Below are 19,078 nucleotides of genomic sequence, written 5' to 3'. Positions count from 1 at the left end.
GGATATTTGTTTCTTGATAATTTACTATAGGAGACTATCACTCAGGGCTTTCAGGCTCCTCATTCCAGGATTTACTGTGACACAAAAGAAGGTATGTGTGTCTGCTAAAGGTTTAGGAAAGTGGGAAACATACAGGGGAATGGGAATTATTGGAAACTTTTGTTTGTTACTATATTGAAAAATATATACATAAAAATTTTACATATAACATTTTCTTTTTAAAAAATGTTTATTTATTTTGAGAGGGAGAGAGAGCATATACGAGTAGGGGAGGGGCAGAGAGACAGAGGGAGAGAGAGAATCCCAAGCAGGCTCTGCGCTAGAGCCTGACGTGGGTCTCGATCTCACAAACTGTGAGATCATGACCTGAGCTGAAATCAAGAGTCAGACACTTAACTGACTGAGCCACCAGGTGCCCCTAAAATTTTCATTATTTATAGAATTAGTGGCGATAACAATAACTAAAGTACATTGTTGTCATGGAGAAGAATTTTCCACTGTCTACATAATGAAAATTGGGAACCACCTGGTGATTGCAATCAGTGAATGCCCACTGTATGCCTAGGTTTCCTCCATTTTGTCTCACTTGACCCTCATTGTAAGATGAGGAAAGCAAGACTCAGGGAATTCTAGCATCTTTCTCAAGGTCACATAGCTGGTAAGTTGTGGAACCAGATTTCAGACCCACGTCTGTCGACAGAGCCCTTTTTACGCTTTCCCGTTATAACCATTTTCAGTCTCAAGGAGTACCTCAGGGTCTGAAGCATCCCCAGGCTTCCAAGCTGAGACATACCATTGTGTGTGAAGTGAGGTCCTTGTCACCTATTGCCTTGTGGACCAATTAATCTTGCTATTGACCTAAGCATGCTATCAACATGAGTGTGATTCTAGGTCTTTCCTGAGGGAATTTATAACTGAAGTTCCAACTACATCTGACATAAAAAAAAAAGAAATACCCATGTCTCTAAAAATATATGGTGATTTGAAAGAGACTCAATCCTGAGACATCCATTAACTTGCATTCCAGGGAGCTTGAGGGTGTTACGGGTCCTCTGAGTTGTATGTAGAATACTGTATATGTGTGTACGTGCCTTTTTTTGGAGAGGTCTCTAATTTTCATTAGGTTCTGAAGACCTGTCACTCTCCCTAAACCCCCTAACGTCAACTGGAACCAATTAGGAATATACCTGATTGACTCTCTAAATAAACTTGATTGACTCTCTGACAAGTGTATATCAATTGTTTCAAATGAGGTTAACGGCAGCCCACTAATAGCCTGAGCATAGCACTGTCATTCCACATGTGGCACTGGGTAGACTCCACCAAGGGACTCAGCTTTGGTCTATTCACATTCTCCGGAGTCCCTGACACAGAACAATGCAACTGTAAATCCTCAGCAACTGCTAGCTGGTCGGAGGGAATGATTTCTCCCCGTGTAAATTTTGCCCACCAGTCATTTTAGGTAATGGAAGAACCAATGATTGAGTTGGTGTCATAAAGTGAAATTACTATGTCTAAACGCTGCTGCTTTCCATCTATCTCTTATTTAAGCCTCTGTCGGCCTCAGTTTCCTCATCTATAACAAGAGGGTTGGCTGTCCGATTGGTAAGATCTCTCTTACCTCCCCAAACTCCAGGAGTCTAACGTTTGGCAAAACCATGTTGGAGAGAGCTGGGACCAGCCGTTAGGAATGGGCTAGAACGTGGTTGGGAGTTGCACACCTTCAAACCTCTGTGTGAAATCACACGCGTGGGTTGTTTTGATAATTATCTCTGGCGAGGGACTGTTGAGAAGAAGTAACCTTCTCAGGGATCCAGGCTAGTCGAGGGGACAGCTGCTGGGAGGAAGTGGGCGTGGCGATTTCCCCCGACTTCCTTGTTTGGAGTAAACTTTGGCAGCATCTGACCGGCTTACATGTTTGCTTCCATCTGTTGATGTGCTTTTTGGGAGCTCTCCTGCCTGCCAGAGAAAACAGCTAGAAGAAGCACGACGCCAGATCTTAGCCATTCCCTTGAGTCCCCAAACCCCACCAGCCTCCAGAGGGGGGAAGGCGAAGTTGAGATAGAAACCAGGCGTGCGCGCTGGCTTCAGCGCTCGAGGAGAGTAGGGTGGAAGGGATAGGGATTTCGGCATCCCCCTGAGCCCCGGTATACACGGGTATACACGCCCGGGCGGGCGCGCGTCGCCTCCCTGTCGCAGCGCTCCTCGCGTCCTACCTGGAACTTGGCACCGGGGATGGGGCAGTGGTGCCGCGCACTGACCGCGCCGCGCGCCTAGCGTCTCGGCTGCCTGGCGGCCCCCCAAACCCGCAGCCGGCGCACGGGGCGCACCGGGCTCGCGGCGGGCGGGCGGCGGGGCTGCGGGAGAGCGCGCCGCGCGGCTGGGGGAGGGGACGGGGCCGAGCGCGGGGCTGCGCGCTCCGCCGCGGGGAACCCCGGGACGCCGCCGGCCGAGCCATGACGGACGCCAGCAACAGGAAAGAGGGCTTCAAAAAATGCCGGAGCGCCACTTTCAGCATCGATGGCTACAGCTTCACCATCGGTGAGAACTTTCTGTCCTCCGTCCGACCCCTGGCTCGGGCAGACACCCTGGCCGGTGGCGGGGAGGGTCCTTTCTAACCGGGGGTGGGAGGCGGTCAGGGGTCGGGGCTGGGCCGCGGGGCGCTCGCGAGGGGAGCCCGGGGGAGGGGGGGGGAGCGGTGACAGTGGCCCGACGCGGGGCTGTCCCCGCGGCGCCCCTCCCGCCGCTCTGACCCGGCAGCCCGCTGAAAGCGGCTCTCAGGGTTACACCTTTCTGAACTGCTGTTTCCTCGCTGAGATTTTAGTAACGCAAACTGGAGAGGAGGGATAGAGACGGGGATGGAGGCAAAGAGATGGAGAGGTGGAGCTGGAAATGCTGAGAGAGGGAAGTCAGAAAGAGACATGGGAGAACTGAGAGAGATACACAGAGACATTCATTGGAAACACCTAGACATCAGGTCAGAAACACAGAGACAGAGATGCCAAGACAGAGACTAATAGAGAGAATGACAGAGTGGTGGAGATAGTGACAGAAACGAGATGCCGAAGTTGAGAGAGACAGACACAGAGATAGAGTCAGAGACAGATTGAACGATAGTTTTTACAAAAGTCGAAACAAGGAGAAAGGGACACAGAGAGAAAGGCAGGTGAGGGAAGTAGGGAGATGGAGAGAGAGAGCGAGCGAGCAAGAGAGCGAGAGTGTCAATCCAAGAAACCTAGAGACCAACAGGCACGGAATGCAGACAGGGAGAAATGTATCATGTTACTGAAATGTTTGAAAAAAAGCTGTCCCCCATCCTCCGGACCCCCTGTTTCCTTTCCTCCTCAAACCTTTTACCAAGTGGGGTACCAGAGGGATTATTAGAGGTAGCAGGACCACAGGGCTAAAACCCGTTGGAAGCTGAATGTGAAGAGATCAGTTCTTGATGCTCTCACTACTGGTTCTGTATTGTGCACTGTTTTGAAACAATTGGTCAGAGGCTGCCTCTTAATCTTCCCAGGAGGTGGGCAAAGCCAGGGAGGCTTCCTTTCTGGAACGTCAGAGTTTGGAAAACAACAGGGCAAAGCCAGGTGCCAAAGTGCTCTATTTCTGTGTATGCTCAGGTCACTGTGGCTTTAAATCTGAACTTAACCCCCAAACCTTTGGAGGGATGTGTTAATTTGCTTTTTGTTGGGCTGTACCGGCTTGCCCCAGGAGCAGGAAATTGCCAGGGGCAAGAAACCAGTGGAGAGGAATTCATCTTTAGACCACTTTTGTTCCTTCTAATGAAGTAGCCCAAGATTTCTGGGGCATGGACTGAACACGTTGCTTCCAGAATTAAGTCTCAACTCCTTAGCCTGCTTCCCAAGGCTCTCCTTTACTGTCCAGCTGTCACTTCAAATCTGTATCTCCTACATGCTTATTGTTTGCCCTTGCCCATGCCCCAGCCCTCTGAGCCTTTGCTCTGGCTATTTCCTCAGGCAGGAATGCTGTTTCCCTAACTCTGCATTGAGAAATCTTGTCTCTCCTGCCTCTCACTTGCCACCTCCTGTGCTCTCCTTCCCCATCAGAAATAAGTTCTCCCTCTGCACTCCCTTAGCCTCCTAGTCCTTTGTGAGAGCTCACACCCTGCCCTGAATCACTTATTTTGGACCTATGAAACTATGTCTAATTGATGTATCTTTCACCCTCTAATGGTGATGGTGGCTGTTTGGGGGTTTTTGTAGAAATGAATTAAATGTTGCCGAAGTCAAAAGTGATTCATTAAAAGGCCATTGTCATGTTAATATTAGTTTTTTGAATCTGGTAAGAATACATCTAAAAGTGATTTTTAAAGTTTTACCTGGTAGTTCTCTGTGAGATCTTCTAAAAAGTGTGGCTTCTAAAACCCAGGTTTATAGTGTCGTCCTGCCCCACCTAACTCCTTCTGTCCTTTTGCTCCTGTCCTCACAGGAAGAAATGATTTGGCACTATGGTCTGCTAGTTAGGAGGGACCTCAAAAGTGAGCTGGTGAGAGAGCTGCTAGCTTATTTCAGATCTCTAGACATTTATTCAATCATTCCTTTCCATCTGTCCTTCTTCTTCCCTCCTTCCTTCAACAACTGCTTATTGAATTTTACTACATTAAAAGAGACAATTTAACACAATGCCTGCCATATGGTGCACATTCAATAAATGACAATTGTTGTAATTTTTCAAGGCCCTAAGCTAATATCACAGGGTAGTGTATGAAGATAAATCAGACTTAGAATCTGGTATTCAAGGAATTTGTATTCTTGAGGTGATGTCATATGTCCATATATGTGACATATATGTACTAAGTGGAAACTAGTTAGTACTAAGTGGAAACTAGTTAGTACCTTAAGAGACATTTTAGGCATTTTGGGCCAATATAGACATTTTAGAAAATACAGATAATCAAAAAGGAAGAGAATCACTTGTAATTGTTGGCTATTTAGTGTCTTTTAATTTTTGCCACAATAATGAAGAAAGCCAATCTTTGAGAATATCCATAAAGACTTAAAATTTTTTAAATATAATTTTTTAAGTTTATTTATTTTGAGAGAGACAGAGACAGCATGAGCGAGGAGGCTCAGGGATGGGGAGAGAGAGAGAATCCCAAGCAGTCTCTGCACTGTCAGTGCAGAGCCCATGTGAGACTCAGGCTACAAAGTCATGAGATCATGATCTGAGCTGAAACCAAGAGTTGGATGCTTAACCGACTGAGCCACCCAGGAGCCCCTGAGGACATCCATAAATACTTGTGAAGATACATTTCTAGAAGTATAGCTGCTTGGTCCAATTCTATGTATATTTCTAAAGATTTTAAAACACACTGATTGTTCAACTCACCTCTGGAAATACCAGCTTATGTTCCCACCAGCAGTTTGTCAAGCTGCTCGTATTCTCCCATGAATCCAGACACTGTAATTTTAAAAAAAGTTGTTGGTTTGAGAAGTGGACAGAAGTATCTCAATTCCACATGTTATTTTACTTCTTTTGTAAAATTGTCTTTTTATGTCCTTGGCCTATATGTTTTTTCTCTGGGTGATTTTATTATTTATTTTAATTTGCAGTTACTCTTAAGGTACAGTATATAATACATGTTAATTATACATATAACTAATATATTAATTATATTATTAATTACATAACATTATACATAATAATATATTAATATACATACATTAATATATTAATTATAAATAATATATAATTGTAACACAGTATGTTAATTATGTAACTTACAATTACTTGATATTAATCACATAATTATATAATTAATATATATCGGTCATATATATTATATATGCACATGAACATATATGTCCTGTGTGTGTTTATATATACAGCTATATACATATCCAGGTGACCTTGAACAATACAGGTTTGAACTGCATTGGTCCACTTATATGCAGATTTTTTCCAGTAAATACAGTACAATACTGTTAAATGCATTTTTCCTTTTTTTTATGATTTTCCTAATAACATTTATTTTCTCTAGCTTACTTTATTGTAAGAATATAGTATATTGCACATATAACATACAAAATATGTGTTAATCAACATTTATATTATCAATATAGCTTCCAGTCAACAGCAGGCTATTAGTAGTTAAGTTTTTAGGGAATCTAAGTTCTATGTGGATTTTCAGTTGTGTGAGGCATTGGTGCCCCTAACCTCCATATATTCAAGGGCACCTCTCTCTTGCTGTCTTTCTGTCTCTCTCCCTCTGTCCCTCTGTCTCTCTGTCTCTCTCTCTCTCTCTCTATATATATATATGTAGTTTGTAAGTGCTGACTGTCATGTATGTTAACAATATTTCTTCCAAGTAGGAGGACTCATATTCCTACAACATCAATATGTGGCAATTAAGACTTACTTTGAAACATACAGATATCTTGTAGCCCTCACGCATGGTTACCAATGTTAGGGAGAAAAAAATTTTCTCTATCTTTGAAGGCTCTTCTAGTTGAACTAAGAATCAAACTGACATGAGACAGATGAGGAGAAGAAAATTAAACTTAATTATGTACATACTGGGAATCCACACAGACATGAGATTCCAAAGACAGACAGACAAAACGAGGTATATATGCCATCCTGAACTAAGGAGAAGGACATAGGGGTCCTTTCCTTCAAAGGGAAGGAAAGCAATTGACAGGAAGATGAAAAAAAGTAAATGTTTAGTAAACAAATGTTTGCTGGGCCATTCAGAATCAATGAGGCATAGAGAGCAATTTTAACAAACAGACTTCGTTAGGCTCCTCTCTGTCTACCACCCCTAGTTCATATCATACTGTAGTCATCTCTGTTGATGGCTCTCTTCCTGGAGCAAACTTTTAGGCAGTTAGGGGGAAGGTCAAAGTTTCTAAGTCTTTGGGCCTTGATTGTTTTCAGCTCAAAATAATCTGCATGCCAAAGTAACACATTTTGGGGCAACATGCCCTTAGCCCCTACACCAGCTACTTACATGGTTTCTGCAGGGCAGAGTAGGTAGACAGTCCCTCTCTTACCATGTGAGAGAAGAATCCTCATGAGATCCTGGTCCCTCCCAGATTGCTCCTTTTCTCAAGTGACTGACATTGTCAATAGGAAATATCTCCTGTTGTAGTCTAGATTAACAAATGCAAAATTTCTAGGTCAAAGGACTTTACTAAAGGAATTCATGTTATGGTACTGGTGATTCAAGAGATTTTTTTTTTAATATTTATTTTTGAGAGAGAGAGAGAGAGAGAGAGAGAGAGAGAGAGGAAGAAAGCATGTATGAGCAGGGGTGGGGCAGAGAGAGAGGGAGATCGAGAGAATCCCAAGCAGACTCCATGCTCAGTATGGAGCCCGACGCTCATACTCATGGCCTTGAGATCATGACCTGAGCTGAAATCAACAGTCAGACACTTAACTGACTGACCCACCCAGGCACCCGAAGACATTCTTAATAGGGGAAGCGGATGAGGTCATGGAGGTCTTGGGAGTTCTGCAGGAGGGGATATGTGACCCACCCTGTGTCAAGGTCAAGAATAAAGTTTGTTTGGAGGGCTCCTGAAAAAACTCTCTGTTGAATGGACATTTCTGGACTAAGGAGAGACATCCACTTCTGGTTCAGATTGGCAGGGAGAAGGCTTCAGCTATGCTTTTCACAGGGGTGATACACCCCAGAGGCTGTTTGGGCATACATGGTGCACTTTTGGTAGTTGGATGGTAGGGGGCTGTGGACAGGCTCTAAGACAGTGAGCAAAGCCCAGAGGAATTAAATTTTCTCCAGAGTAAGTAAGGTACAGTCCTGCACAATGAGGAATTTTCCTAAACACCAGTAACATCCCTATGGAGAAAAACTGTGAGGGTTCCCTCTTCCATGGAAGCCTGAAGCTCCTAAAGGAGCCTATGCCCTGGCTTCAGGGACTTTGGGATATTGACGGTCAAGGCTGACTGAGAACCAGTGCCGCCACATGTCATGTGTAGCTGTGCGGTTTGGACCGGGCTCTGAACTAGGTGCTTTACTCAGCTCGTTTGATCACCTTTCCAATTCTGAAAGTTATCTGTTATGACCCCGACTTTAGGAGAAGAAACTCCTAAGACTCTGAAAGGGAATGATTTGCTGGAAGTCACAAGCCAGGAAATAGTAGAGTGGGGTTCAAACCACATCTGCTCTGACCTGTCAGCCCAGGGTTTGCCTCGCACCATGCTGTCTCCCACTGTGTACTTTATTTCTGCCTGAGCCTGAGAACCCATCCATCATCCCGATGAAGAGAGGCCAGGGAGTTTGCCAGGTCTGTTGGGCCAGCACAGGCTGGGGCAACACAAAGTGTTGGAGCTTTGTCACAGGTGAGACTGGGCTGCTCCTGGGAGGAATATCAGGTTTGAAGAAACAAGGTCCGTTAGTCTGCTTCCCACCAGGGCTGCCTCATCAGTCTGATCATTCTCATATCCCAAGGCAAATGATTTTGTGTCCTTTTTACATAATTTTCTCAGGTCATGAAGTCAGGTATGTGGTCAAGAGGTCTTGGAAATAAGACGATGAAGGTGAACATGTGCCGTATCAGAAAGCACTGACTGTCATCCAGCATTTGTGATTTGAGTGTTCCATCCCTAGGAAACCATTGAATTTTCAGTTGTAGCAGGTCATTATAATGATTAGTATTAACTGAAGGCCGTATGTTGAAGTTCAAGTGTAATTGGACTCTGGTCAGGTACTTGTGAACTAGCATTTGAATATGGAACAAATGGATTTGGAGGGAGTTGCAGTATTCTTGTTTTCCAGAACTTTCCTTGTCTTCTGGGGCTTGGATATCTATTTGGGTTTGTATTAAGTGCATTCACAGATTTTTACTTTCTCCACAAGGCTGCCTGAAATATAAATACACAACCTTACCCCCAAAGTGAAATATGTTTGCAAAAAAGAAAAACACCTTTTTTTTTTTTTTTTTTTTTCAAACCACCTGAGTGGGCCTCACTTGATCTCTTTTGGTACTCCTCACTACTCATTCTACAGATGAGAAAATGGGGCTCCACGAGGGTTCTCACTTCCCTTCTCCCCTCAGTGATGACCTCTAGGGTGTCAGAAGGAAATGGGTGAAGCCATGGACTGGGAGGATGTGAAATGGTGGGGTGCATGGCAAAGAAGCTGCTTCCTTCAAAAATGAAAGTGGTAGTGTGGAAAATTCTAGGCCTGTACAGAAGCGGTGTTGGTAACAGAGGGATGCGTTTCCTGTAGCAACTGCCACTATCTCCTTCACCCTATGTTTCTCTCTGCGGGGTTGTCCCAGAGGAGGAAACACAAGGGGCCCCTAGACAGTAGAGGCCCAGGGGGCTGGAAGTGAGGGTTCCCTGCCACACCCTTGGATTGCAGGAGCTGGGAACCCAAGCTAAGTAGAGGAGGTCTGCTGGTGGATGCTCCTGTCACAGGGCAGGGCTCAGTGGTAAACTAGGCCAGGATGACTTGGCTGCAGGCACCGGGGGTGGGGTCCACTCTCCAGCCCAGGCATAGAAGCCCCTGATCTCCCTTGGTGCATATGGCTCAGAACTTTCTCAGTCCAGTCTGGTCTCAGTGCTGTCTTGGCTAAGTGTCCTGTCTGCCTTCTGTCAGCCTGCTCGTCTGTCTGGGTGGAGGCAAGACCTTTGGACATTGCCTACTTGGTTGGGAGTGATGTTAGGGAGCAAAGAATTGAATAAGGACCCAAGGCAAAATGTTCTGCAGCCACCTCCCAGTACCCACGGACCTAATTCCCTCCTCCTCCCATCTCTGAGAAGACTGGACAGAGTGAGGTGAAGCAGTGTGTGGAACGAAGGGGTCACGCCACCGAGGGCTTGCTATCTCTGCTCCGGTACCCATCTCCTGGACCCCATTCTGCATTTTGGGAAAATCACTTTCTGAGCCTCAGTTTCCTCATATGTGAAATGGGGAGTGTGAGTCTTACTTATGCAGCTGTGGTGAGGATCAGGTGAAGTTATGCATGAAAAGATTGCTTTAACTCTAAAATGCCGTTAAAATGCTTCTTATTATTAGGGAAGACTTCATACTGGTTAAAACTTGTGCCCCCTCTTCACAGCACTTGCACTTCAACAAAGGGAAGCTGTATCTTTAGCTTGAGGAATGAGGCTCTCCCAGTGGGGTTCTGATTGTCAGCCGGCTACTGGAGCACAGTTTTAGGGATATGTGTCAGCAGAGAGATTGCATTTGTGGTAAGAAACCCTGGGCTTTGGAGTCACGCAAGGGCTTATTGTGCTGGCCAGGCAAGTCAGCTAGCCTCTCTGAGCTTCGATTTCCTTCTCAGGACAAAGGAGGTAATACCACCTTCCTTGTGGGTAAGCCACAGCCTGAGGAGTGAAGTGCCACGCATAGCACCTGGCTGTCACACTGTGCCTCTTTTGCTCGGAGTGCCTTCCCTTCACCTGAAATCATGCCGTGACTAGAGCTAGCTCTGGCTGGGAGTGGGTGAGGGTTGGTGGCGTGATCCTGAGGGTTTGTGGGTATGCTCTGGAGCAGGCTCAGAGGTGGATCACTGTTGGCCTGTGCCGGTGTGGGGTGGTGGCCCCCAGGAAGCCCTGTACAACTGTGCTGGCCTCTGACACCAGATAGGAACAAGAGCAAAGTGTGCACTGGGCACTCTTCTGCCATCCATGGACTGATGTCCCTCCCTGGGCCACACAGTGTACCTGGAATGTCTACCCAACCTCCACTGACCTGGCAGAATCTACGTGGGGCTATGGAGAAGTTGGAGTAGTTCCATAATTACAGGAATGACCTTCTGAGCCAGGCTTACGAGTCCGTCCTGGGACATAGGGAGAAAAAGGGGATCAGGATGGTTAAATTGGACTCAGTAGAGTTTAGAATATAACAAGCTCTGGAGTGAGACACTTGGGGTTCATTTTCCGAACCCCATCTTCCTTTTGTTGTAATTTTGGAGAGGTGACATCACATGGCTAAGCTATAAGTGGACATAATAAGTAGTATCTACCTTGCTGAGTTGGGAAGTTAAATGAGATAAAATGCAAGTGGAGTTCCTAGGCATTGCCTCAGTCCATTCAGGGTGCGGTAACAGAATACCACAGACTAGGTGGCTTAAACAAGAGGAACTTATTTTTCACGGTTCTGAAGGCTGGGAAGGCACTAGCAGATTTGGTGTCTGGTGAGGGCCTGCTTCCTGCTTCATAGATGGCCATTTTCTCACTGTTTCCTCGTGTGACAGAAATATTGAGGGACCTCTCTAGGGTCTCTTTTAAAACGGTGCTAATCCTATTTATGAGGGCTCCATCCTCATGGCCTAGTTACCTCCCAAAGGCCCCACCTCCTAATATCATCACATTGGGGATTAGGGCTCAACGTATGAATTTTGGGGAGACAAACATTTAGTCTATAGCACCACAATCATTGGAAGTTAATAAACATTTGCTGACTATAGCACTGAACTAGGCACTGTGGAAAGGCAGGGGAACCATGGTGGGCAGGGGGAGAAATGCACAGTATGTTGGAAAACACATAGTGGACTCAGAATTGAGGGTTGGGGTTCGTTTCTTACTAACTTGCTCTTTAATGCTCATCAAGTCACTTAACATAGACATCACAGTTTCTCCATTTGCAAATGAACTGGTTGGTTAAGGATACCTCTGTAGTTCCTGCCTCTTGGGAAGGAGGTGAGCTTTGAGTCCTAAAGGCCACCATAGCTTTCGCAGAGTGGGAAGGCGCAGGGGAATGGCTAAATGAGATGCGCTGGGATTTCTGGTGAAAGATGCTTTGCAGAGTTCAGAGCAAAGCAGAGGTAAATTGGATGTAGGACTAGTGAAGAGTTGAAACTATTCTTGGAGTAAGTAGCCTAGATTGTGTGTATATAATTGTATATGATAATTCTCACTCAAGTGAGTTTGATAACCACTGAGCTAGACTCAAGGAAGGAACCAAAGGCAAGTGGCTGTGTAGCTGACTGGACCTTCCAGCCATTTCTCCTTTATGAGATCAAATCCTAGTGGGACATGGGTGGAGATTTCCAGGTGTCTGTCAGCAGGGTTGGGTCCATTCTGGTGGTATAGGAAGTCTTTACGGTTTCAATTCATGTTCCTAGATTTGCTTGTTATGAACAATAAATGTGTAATAGATAATATTTATGGGGGCACCTCGCATGGGTTCTGCCTAATAAATGCTTGCTGAATTTGAGAAGCAGTCTATATAGAGGTTAAGAACATAGATTCTGGAACTTGACTACCTTGGTTTGAATTTTGACTTCACAGTTTATTAGCTGTGTGATCTTGGACAAGTTACTTATCCTTTCTGTATCTCAATGGGCTCATCTGTTAAATGGAGATAATCATATTACCTGTCTCTTGGGTTGTTGGAGGATTAAAAGAGTTAATGTATATATCAAGCACTCTGAACAGCATGTGGTACATAGTAAGTTCTGTGTGAATGTTTGTTATAATAGTATTTTTGTGTTATTATTATATATATCCATATATGTATATATCCATAATATATCCATAATGATGACATATTTCTAAAATAACATTGTTATCATGAAGATAATAGTAATAAGCAACTCTGAGTCCTGCTTGATCAAATACTTGTATATACTGTTCTTTGAAAAGCTGTAATTATGACCTTAGTCTTCCACTTTCTGTTGTTCAAAATTGGCATTTCCTGCAAAAGACATTCACTTTTGTGTCCTTGGGCATTGGTGTCCTGATGCTGTACAGTTATTTGCGATGAATCCATGGAGGACCTACAAATGTTCCCATCTTTTCAACTAGTTTATCATCTTTAGGATTTAATGTGTCACTTATGATGGCTTTGCAAAGTGAGTCCCTAATGTCCAGGCCCTTTTTAGGTGGTTAGCTCTCCCAGGCCAGGATGGTAGGTGGAAAGGAAAGTGATGCAGGAGACGTGGGCACTAGGCCCAGTGCCAGCCTGTCCTGTCCCTGTGACTGTGGAAAAGAATCTGTTTGAACCTCACGTTCCTTATTTGTACATGGGATAACAATTTCTTCTTTGTTGTGTTGGGAGAGTTCAATAGGATGAGGAATGTAAGAAACTAGCTCACTCTAGGTGCCCAATAATTGGTAGCTGTTGGTTGTGATGATGGAGAGGCCCTGCAATCAGGGAGCGGGCAAGTCTCCCAGGCCCACAGCTGCTTCCCTGGATGGGGCTCACCAGCCTGCCCCCTGGCTGCCTCCCACAGACCCCCACCAGCCACTTATGTTGAGTGCTGGCAGGGCTGCAAGGCTGTCTTTGTTTTAGTATAGGATTTCCAACCAGGCCGGTATCTGGAGTGCCTGCCTTACCCCAGCCGAGTTCTTCCAGCAGGGTCTGGGTAATTGGTGCCAGCTGCTCTGGGGAGAGCTGGTTGGCACTTCCTGTGCTGTTTGGCAGGCAGGCTCTGGAGTGTGGTGGGAGCTTGGCCTGAGAACCAGGCCTTCCCCAAGGAGCCCTGGGAGAGGGGGGCTTGGAAGCAGAGTTACTGGAAGTCGGTTTATATTTATGGGAGCGCAGTATCTGCTGGACAAAGGTCCAAACCACTCAAAATTCCATCTAGGAGTATCAATCCTTACTGGCTCCTGCGGAGGTTTGTTTCTCTGGGAGGAAGTCATATTAATTGATTTGCTTTATCTTTCTGCTTCTTCAGACAGCGTGCTTTCTCTCTTCTTGGTGATGGCATAGAGTATCTCAGGTGTGATTCCATGAGCTTCGAGAAGAAAACAAGAGAAGGATCAGCTATCCTAGACTTGTGTCACTAATAACTACCAGCATTTGTCTAGCATTTAATAAAGGACCTTTAAGGTGGTCTCATCCGGCTTTTATAAGTGGGGTTGCAAACGGAGCAGTTCCTGATGAGTGAGGGTTTCAGTGCAGGTCTTCAGAGTCCGGTCCAGCGCTTTTTTCCTGTTTTGTTATTTTTTGGGTTGGAATGCTATGTTGGACCTGCTGAATTATATATTTTATTCATCAGACATTTTGACTATTGGAGATGATCATCTCAAAGACTCATTGTAGTGTATAAGGTAGGAAGAATATCCCTTCTTTTGGACAAATCAGAAGTTGAATTGATGAGCTCTGATGTTCATTCACTATTTATGAGGTGTCTGACTACTCTCTTTACCTTTCTGAACCTTGTAAAGTAAGAATAATAATATCTGTGTATAAATATGACATTTATAAAATGTTGGCCCAGTAATGATACCATCCCAAGTGTTTATAAATCTTAGTTACTTTGCCTTCCCTTTTCTTCTTCCTTAGTTCATGCCAAACCTGAAGGTATTTTGGCTGACTTAGATGCTGACCCTGTAGTCATAAAGTATGGCTCATTGTGTCTAGGGACTCATCTTTCTTAAACAGTTGGGAGTTACTTTACATTTTCAAATTTTGATAAGTTAGTCAGCATTGAAGGGGAATCCAACATCTCTTAAAGAGGGAGCCAGCAGGACTTTGTGCTGAAGCAGGTCCCCAACCTTTGCTGGGCCCCAGGGAAACCCAACCTTCCAAGATGCCTTTTCTTCCTTTCTCATCTGGGTCATTCATGAGGCCAACTATTTAAGACAGTGAAAAAAAGTTTAAAAGATGTAGAATTTAGGCCAGTTTTGTAAGACTCTCAGCCTAGTCTTAGTGATGATTTCAAGGAGGCTGTTTTTTGGGGGGTGATTATGCAGTTATTGTGCAAGTTATTGCCCCTGTGTTGATGATGATAAAAACAAGGTTTTACTATTTGTGAAATACTTTCCCAAGTATCAACTCATTTGATTTACCAGTAACCCTGCAGGAAAACTATGAGCAGCTCCATTTTGCAGGTGGAGAAACTGGGGCTTCAAGAAGTCAGAATGACTTCAGAACAAGTGATTCAAATCCAGTTTCTTCATTTCAGAAAGCTCAGGCACCTGAAGCAGTAATTTGGGAACCACTTTTCCTGTGTCCCCATTCTCCATCTCATCTAAGTAGCCATCAACTCCTGTTGATTTTCTTCTCTAAACTTTTTCCTATTCATTTTCCCCACCCCCACCTCCCCTGCAGTAGTTCATACCCTCTTCTTCTCTCACTGAGTCATTGCAATATTTCCAATGGTAGGAGGAGGTCTCCCTACCTCCCAACTGGCCTCCCTCCACACTCTTCTCAATACAGAAAATAGAATATTCTTTTGGAACATACAACTGATCTCTCTGCCCTCTAGTTTAAAACTGTCCAGTAGCAGACTTCTGGGGAAGATGGCAGGACTTCTGGGGAGGATGACAGAATAGGAAGATCCTAACCTCATTTGTCCCATGGATACAATTAGAAAACACCCACATCAATGTAAATAACCCAGAAAATGACCCAAAGACTGACAGAGAAGACTCTCCACAGCTAAATGTAGAGAAAAGCCACATCAAAGTGTACCCAGTTAGGAGCTGAATGGACCCATGGAGAGCGTCCATAGGAGGGAGAGGTGCTGTAGATGCAAAGAGAGGAGGGAAACAGACCCTCATATCAGGCACCCCAGACATGGGGAACTAGCATGGGGAAGATGAATCTCTTCATCACATTTAACTTTGAAAACCAGAAGGGCCAAATTTTGTGAAGTCCTATAATCAGCTGGGCTTAAAACCTAGAACTTTAAAAATCAGCGGGCTTGGCTCTTGGAGAGCTGGGAGGGGGATGGAAAACTGAGTCCCTGCCCTTAAAGAGACAGCACAACAGTCCTGTGGAGATACATCATAGAAGCCCCAGGTTGAAAAGCACCTGGGGTATATGGGAGGGCGATTTGTTTCCTAATCTCAGAGCATGTGTTGGAGGGACAAGGATCATTTGGAGACTCCTCCAGGAACAAAGCACCTGGTGGGCACCGTTTTGCTTCTTTGCCCTCCAGCATAGACACATAGACACCTGTGGGAACCAGCATGATGCCAAAAATCACTACCTAACTTGCTAATACTGCTTGCTGTGCCCCTGTGTGCTTCTGTGGATCTACCTCCTCCAACTCCCTACCTCCTGGGCCTTTCTGGCACATGCACCTTGCCTCCATGCTCTCCTAAGGACTGATGCCCTTCAGTCCTGTGGCAGGAGTTTTCTGGAACAGCTCCAGGTCTCCTCCAACAATAGACCTGTGCAGACCTAACTAACACTGTGTGCCCTGCCCCTGTGTTCTCCTGCTGTCCTTCCCCCTCCAATATGCTCTTGACTGGAGCCCATCCAAAGTGGTGCCACAAGCCTAGCAGTGTGTAAGCAGCTCTGACAGGGCCTGGTACCACTCCAAAGTGACTCCTGCCCTGAGCAGGTAACCACACACACCAGCTCAATTTCAGCCTTATCAGTGGGCTGGAGGAAGACATCTGATCTGATTACAGGCACCACCCCAAAATGAAGACTTCTCAAGAGACAACATGGAAAGCCTACATGGAAAACTACATGTCTTGTAGTTCAGTGCTACTGACAAATGCCTGGTCTGCCTCAAGTCAAGCCCAAGGCAGCCCCAGGCTGGCCCATTAGCAACACAGGGACCAAACCCTGTCCACAATAGGCAGAGGGCCATTGCAATCAACTGGACTAAAAGCAAATGAAACTCAGCCACAACAGTAGGGAGCACGCAATACACATAAGAGACATCCCTGAAGCACCAGGTTCTGGTGAACAGGGGATGTTACACTGCAAGGCACTACAAAACCTCTTTTTCATAAGGCCACTACTTTAAGAGCAGGAGAGGTAGCTAACTTTCCTAACAGAAACAGACACAGAGAGTTAAACAAAATGAAGAGACAGAAGAATGTGTCCCAAAGGAGAGAACAGGACACAATCACAGCAAGAGAGCTAAATGGAATGGAGATAAGTAACATGCCTGATAGTGAATTTAAAGTAATGGTCATAAAGATATTCATTGGACTTGAGTAGGGGGCTTCAGTGAGACCCTTGACAAAGAGATAGAAAACATAAAAAAGAACCCGAGATGAAGAACTCAATAACTGAAATTAAAAATACACTACATGGAATAAACAGTAGAGTAGAGGAAGCAGAAGAATGGAACAGGGACCTGGAGGACAGAGTAATGGAAAAACAATCAAGCTGAACAGGAGAGAGAAAAAATAATAATAAAAACTTAAAATAGACTTAAGGAACTTAGTGACACCATCAAGTGTAGTAAGATTCACATTATGGGTATCCTAGAAGGAGAAGAGAGAGAAAAGGGGGCAGAAAGTATATTTGAATAAATAATAGCTGAAAACTTCCTGAGTCTGGGGAAGAAACCAGAAATCCAGATCCAGGAGGCACAGAGAGCCCCCAGCAAAATCAACCCAAGGAGGTTCATACCAAGACAAAAAGTAGTGATAGAAAATTTTAAAAGCAGCAAGAGAAAAGACAACAGTTACTTACAAGGGAAACCTCATAAGGCTGTCAGGGGATTTTTCAGCAGAAACACTGCACACCAGAAGGGAGCAGCATGATATATTTAAAATGCTGAAAGAAAAAACCTGCAGCCAAGAATACTCTATCCAGCAAGGCTATCATTCAGAATAGAATGAGAGATGAAGACTTTCCTAGACAAACAAAAGTTAAAGGGACTCATGACCACTAAACCAACCCTATAAGAAATGTTAAAAAGGACTTTTTGAGTGTAAAGACCATAAATAGGAGTAAGAAAAGTAGGAAGCTCAAAAGCAGTAAAATCAAGTATATCTATAAATATCAGTCCAGGGACTCACAAAATACAAGGATATAAAGTATGACACCATATATCTAAAACTGGGCAGGGGGAGAAGAAGAGAAATAATGGATTCAGAGGGATGCCTGGGTGGCTCAGTTGGTTAAGGATCCAGCTCTTCGTTTCAGCTCAGGTCATGATCTCCCGGCTTTGTGGGTTTGAATCCTACTTTGGTCTCTGGGCTGGCAGTGTGGAGCCTGCTTGCGATTCTGTCTCTCTCTCTCTCTCTGCCTGTCCCCTACTCATGTTGTCTCTGTCTCTCTCAAAATAAATAAATCAACTTTTTTTTAAAAATAAAAGAATGGGTTCAGGGACGCTTGGATAGCTCAGTTGGTTAAGTGTCTGACTCTTGATTTTGGCTCAGGCTATGGTCTCACAGTTTGTGAGTTCATGCCCCATATCAGGCTCTTTGCTGTCAGAACCTGCTTGGGATTCTCTGTCTCCCTTTCTCTGTGCCCCTCCCCTGCTCTCTCTCTCTCAAAAATTAATAAATGAACATTAAAACGAAGAATGTGTTCAAATTTAAGCAGGCCATCAACTTAATATAGACTGCTAAAGTCACAAGATGTTATAAATAAACTGAATGGTAATTACAAATCAAAAACCAGTAATAGGCAAAAATAAAAAAAGAAAGGAAGCTAAGTGTATCACTGAAGAAAGCCAACAAACCATGAGAGAAAGAGCAAGAGAAGGAAGTAACAGAGAACTACAAAATCCACCATAAAACAAGTAACAAAATGGCAATAAAAACATACCTATCAATAATTACTTTGAATGTAAATGGACTAAATGGTCCAATCAAAAGACATCGATTTGTGGACTGTTTCCTTTGCTGTACAGAAGCTTTTTATCTTGATGAAGTCCCAGTAGTTCATGTTTGCTTTTGTTTCCCTTGCCTTTGGCAATGTGTCTAGTAAGAAGTTGCTCCAGCTGAGATCAACTAACTAAAATTTAAATTAAAAAAAGTTCATTAAAAAAAAGAAACGGACATAGAGTGAGGGGATGGAGAAAAAAACCAAAAAAACAAGACCCAATTATATGCTGCCTACTAGAGAGTCATTTCAGACCTAAAGGCACATGCAGATTGAAAGTGAAGGGGCAGTAAAGCATTTATTCATGCAAATGGAAGTGAAAAAAAAGCCAGGGTAGCAGTACTTATATCAGGCAAAATAGAATTCAAGATAAAAACTGAAACAAGAGATTAAGAAGGGCCCTATATATTCATAAAAGGAACAATCTGACAAGGAGATGTAACAATTTTAGATATTTATGCACTGAACTATGGGAGCACTCAAATACATAATGCAGCTATTAACAAACATCAAGGAAGTAACAGATAGCAATACAATAATAATAGGAGACTTTACAGCTCCATCTATCAATGGATAAGTGATCCAAACAGAAAACCAACAAGAAAACAGTGGCTT

The 19,078-nt window shown here is 44.3% G+C and overlaps 1 protein-coding gene across 7 annotated transcripts in view; it reads left to right on the top strand.

The window, feature by feature from the left end:
* The first annotated feature begins 1,942 nt into the window (after window positions 1-1,942).
* PDE1C (phosphodiesterase 1C) overlaps window positions 1,943-19,078 on the top strand; it is a 505,372-nt gene continuing 488,236 nt past the window's right edge. For 5 of the 7 annotated variants that reach the window (XR_014137301.1, XM_078440793.2, XM_078440803.2 and 2 more), the window contains exon 1: window positions 1,944-2,541. Coding sequence is in view for 6 of the 7 variants with exons in the window: in XM_078440793.2 (XP_078296919.1) it covers window positions 2,457-2,541 (85 nt within the window). In the remaining variant the exon portion in view is untranslated. Of the gene's footprint in view, window positions 2,542-19,078 lie in introns of all 7 variants that reach the window. The other 2 variants (XM_078440786.2, XM_078440784.2) reach the window with 1 other exon arrangement.

The sequence above is a fragment of the Panthera onca genome, chromosome A2 (assembly GCF_046562875.1).
Source record: "Panthera onca isolate mPanOnc1 chromosome A2, mPanOnc1 haplotype 2, whole genome shotgun sequence".
In the NCBI taxonomy this organism is placed as follows: Eukaryota; Metazoa; Chordata; class Mammalia; order Carnivora; family Felidae; genus Panthera; species Panthera onca.
The sequence above is the reverse complement of the archived record's forward strand: the minus strand, read 5'-3'. Positions and strand labels throughout refer to the sequence as shown.